This window comes from Magnolia sinica, chromosome 1, assembly GCF_029962835.1.
Source record: "Magnolia sinica isolate HGM2019 chromosome 1, MsV1, whole genome shotgun sequence".
In the NCBI taxonomy this organism is placed as follows: Eukaryota; Viridiplantae; Streptophyta; class Magnoliopsida; order Magnoliales; family Magnoliaceae; genus Magnolia; species Magnolia sinica.
This window is the reverse complement of record NC_080573.1, coordinates 27513539-27517862: the sequence shown is the minus strand read 5'-3', so window position 1 is coordinate 27517862 and position 4324 is coordinate 27513539. Positions and strand designations below refer to the sequence as shown.

Below are 4324 nucleotides of genomic sequence, written 5' to 3'. Positions count from 1 at the left end.
TTGTTGCTGGGTTGTCCAAAAGTGTTTGAGTTGTACGTTGTACACCCTTTTTTTTTATATATAATATGATATGATAATTCCTTTTTTTTAAAAAAAAATTAAAAAAAAAAAAAAAAAAGAAGCTTTGTTGGATCTATGGCCAGGAGGCCGTCTTGATCCTGGCCATTCGAGGTGGAAACCTGGGTAATTCCCACAATGGGTTGCTAATTAAGATGTTAAAAACTTGTTTTAATACTAACAATATTATGAAATAAAGTTGTATTTTTTAGAATTGGCCAAAAACCATTCAAATTAAAGGTGAATGTGGATTAGTATTTCTAAAGCATAAGGGGCCATTACGCTTTGAGATATTGAAGTTACGACTGTTAGGAATGTGGATCGGAGTCTATAAAAGGAGATTAGCAACCACATCGCAAGATACATGACAGAAACACGAGTAAACAACATGAAAATCTTACAGTTGGGAAGAGCATACCACCAAAGCCACTCCCTGTCTCACAACACTTCTCTCTTCACCTTTAGAATGCTGATCAGGTCCCAATAAAACTAATTTTAAGCTTTAAAAGAGAAAGACCTCATCGCCACCATTTTATCAGATAACAACTTTATATTGATGATGAAAGACCTTACATGCGTAAACATAATGCATACAATAGCAACTTATTTCGCATTACATCTCTATTCGCCATCACCATTTATATATGGAAGACCTAAGAAGAGATAGCAGCACGCCAGTATACTCCTCTCTTTATTTCTCTCCCAAGGAACTCCAATTCAAGGGATTCTGCACGAATAAGAAGGGATGAAATTGTAAGCACTTTTAGTATTCTAAAAGTTCATTAGAAAAAAGCTGTACCAACTTTAAGAAAAATAATCACTGTCAACCGGTTGAATGTTAACTTAAGCTGACGCCCTGGCATCATTAGTGCCTACATGTTAATCGTGTTGTCCATCAGAGTCACAGAAGAGGTAGGCCACCATGAAATATCACCATTCGCAATAATCAGGCCGGCCTCCAATCACCAAGTTGGTCAAATCTGTAGGTCGGATCAGACCATCATAACGTCTAATTTAAACCATCCAATGCTTTTGTGAACGGTTCTTTCTATGGAGAGCCCCAGCATTGGACGGCTTGGATGTCCTAATAGTTGATACAACAGTTGTGGGGTGATATTACGTCGAGCAAAAACCATATATAATACGCCAAAAAAGGAAGATTGAGAAACGATCATGTCCAATCGCAGTATGTGAACTTTCACGTACAGCCATTTTCTTCCCGCCAACGTATCATATGCCTATAATATCATACCCATGCAAAAGTGAGTCCCATCGTGTTGATCAACTGATAGAATGATATCAGGCCATCCATATTTGTCGAGGAAAGCGGATGATATGTACTACTATAGGCCCACTGCAAGGTCGGAATTATACACGTGATAAGATAAAATAGACACCATTGCTTCTCAATTTGGAAATGGATCCACTAACCATTACTTGAAAATGTCAAAAGAAAAAATTAATAAATAATAATAATAAATTTTAAATAGGGTGAAAAAGGAAAATAATGCCCTTACATTTCGCAATTGGTGTCCTTGTTGATCGGGAAGGGGAGTGGTGTGCCACATTGGGCCGGTAATGAGCTCACTGCGTCCGCATTTAGGTTTTTGAAGTTGGCCGCAGCAGTTTTCACACAGGCGCATGCAGCTCGCCTGTCTGCAGTGGTGGGGGCCAAGCCCTTGAGCTGATTGACGCCGTCACAGCACGCGCTGCCTGGATTTGGCTGTGACCCTGTCAGGAAGGGAACACATGGTCCTATGCATTTGGTCACATCACCACATGTCATGGCCTGGCCAGGCTCGACCATCAGGTGGGCCACAGCTAGCACCATCAAGACACATACCGCTGCACCCTTCATCTTTCTTGAATAATATAATGTATGTGTGTGTGGTATGTGTGTATTTGTGCATATGAGGGTTGAATGAGTGTGGATTCAAAGTGCGTATTTATAGTTGTGAAGGTGGGCCTAACAGTTTTGTCATTGATAGGCGATGGTATCAGCATTTGGCTAATCGTTTATCTTAAAAGTGCGATCGGTTTCTCAAGATAGCATTGGCTGTTATTCGGTTTGTCTCTTTCTTTTCTCGTCTTCTTTTCCCTCTAGTTTTATTTGGCTAGTGAGGAACCTAATCTTTCGGGTCCCAATTATACATATTTTTAAGGGTTTTGCTAGCATTTTCCATACCTTTTGAATGGCACATGGGTGTGCTATCGTAAATCCTTTCATACAGCAAGGAGCAAAGCTATGGTGCGAATATTATGGCAATCAGGTTATCTTATACTTTCGGTCAAAATCATGAAAATGAACCGTAAAGATTGAGTGGAGTAAAAATAGGTCCAATCACTATCATAAAACATCTACTAAATAGATATCAATGTTTGTTTCTTATGTTTAACGTAAAATATTAATTTGATGATTCTGACCTTGTGATTTATGGCTTGTAAACACTGGATAGTTGTAACAAATTAGATCATTTTAAAAATTAGGATAATCAATGTTATCACTTAACCATGGTCGATCTTGTCCCACCTCTTGTGAGCTGCTGGATAACTGCACTTTAATGGAAAACAAGAGGACACTGGGGACACCGGTTGTGGCAGGCCACCCTCCGATGCCTAAGTCAGGTAGATGAACTCAAAGCATATAGAGTTATAATTAATATTGTTTTGTGTACCTTCCTTTTAAGTTGGGTGATATATTTGTAGGTGTTGTTAAGCAAGTTGCATATCTGAGTAGATCTGCAAGATAAGCTAGAGGGGCTGGTATTAGAGTTGGAATCTCTTCTCGAGTATTTCTCCAATTATACCTCGATTGGCGTGATCTTCGGGTAGAATCTCGCTTGGCAGTCGTGCTCATATATGGCGTAAGATTCTCTCCAAATGTTTCTATTCTGAGGTCGAGGTCGACATCCGTGGTTGAGGTGATTGAGGTCGACATCCATGGTCGAGGTCTGTTAATGAGCCTTATCTCCAAGACGAGTTAACTATTTTATCTCGGTATTTGAGTCTCCTTGATAAGCTCATCTTCTCTAGCCATTTGGTAGTTTAGAGAGTCTGCTCAACTGGTTCTCTGCCACATGTCTCATATGTTAGGTCAGCTCAATTTTTTCCGTAATAGTTGCCACCTACTTCCGAGTTATATGTTCATGAGCTCGGTAAGTAAGCATATTTGAACTGATGCATGAGCGGGAGATTCTGAACTTCTAATTGTGGGAGTTCAACTCATTTCATCTGTTCCTTAATTTTATTGCCTAGCGATTAAGGTGAGAATTAAAAATAGACAGCACATGCTAAGGAAGATATTATGACAATGGTTCCATATGAGGAGTCGCGCGTAGAGTGGCGAGCACCATTTCACCTTTTGTACACTCACAAGCAAACACATGTCCCTGCTTCATTAATACAGGCCTTAAGTGAACCCTGTATCACCATGTGGAGGCATCCTTTCATGTCCTTGCATGTAGTGTTAGCATTAAATGCTCTGCTTATGGGATTCTTATAACTAAGGTTCTCCCCCTCATTCTGTCGCTCACTAGTTTTGCGAAGTTTGAGCTATGCTGACCTGCTTCCTCTCCTTTTTTCTTATCTTAATTCTTCTCCATTCACTATGTGGATCCTCTGATCACTTAGATTTTTTCTGGTACATGTTCTTCTACGATCATCCTTCCTCATAACTTTCTTTTGTTTTCCCCCTGTTTCCATGTCTTCCAAGGGTTTTATGGGTGTGCATATATTGGGGAATTTCCATGATGAATCAGTCCATAACAGTATGGATTCCGAATTAGTAGCATCTTCAAGTGGGCCATCACTAGCGATGGCAGCTCTAAATGAGGGGGTCCTTCCATCCTAAGTGGAGGCGGCTTCTTCGTCTTCCAGGGACCGACACTATCGGTAGGTCTTTTCGGTTCTAAGTTACGGTTGGGGTATTTAATTTTCCTCTGGTCGAAGTTCAAGATCCCTGACTAAATGGGGCTACGGCTACCTCACGTCAGGAAACTTCTGGGCAATCATCCCTAAGGGGAGGTAACCCTTTATCCAGTTTTCTTTTCTTACAGCATACGGCTCCATTTCCATCCAGTGGTGAAGGTCCCACAATGCCTTAGGCTTACCCCCAGGACAGCTTAACCCTAACATGTGGCGAGCTCTCTTTGGGTGCTATGTTTTATGACACCAACTCAACCACTCTGAGCTTACTACGGTACCAGGCCAAGAGCAACCCAAAGCTCTCTCGACTGGTATTATTTTTCTTCATGGCCGAGAAAAAACC

At 40.8% G+C, this 4324-nt stretch overlaps 1 protein-coding gene across 1 annotated transcript; it reads right to left on the bottom strand.

Annotated features, from left to right (window-relative positions):
• Positions 1-686: 686 nt before the first annotated feature.
• Positions 687-1991, bottom strand: LOC131238548 (non-specific lipid-transfer protein A-like). The gene is made up of 2 exons (XM_058236248.1): positions 1575-1991; positions 687-784 (listed from the first exon to the last, which is right to left on the bottom strand). The coding sequence occupies exons 1-2, from the start codon at positions 1913-1915 to the stop codon at positions 775-777; spliced, it is 351 nt and encodes a 116-aa protein (XP_058092231.1). The 5' UTR covers positions 1916-1991; the 3' UTR covers positions 687-774.
• Positions 1992-4324: the final 2333 nt, after the last annotated feature.

Coding starts and splice junctions, on each gene's coding strand:
- LOC131238548 (XM_058236248.1), bottom strand. CDS start 1,915: ATGAAGGGTGCAGCGGTATGTGTCTTGATGGTGCTAGCTGTGGCCCAC.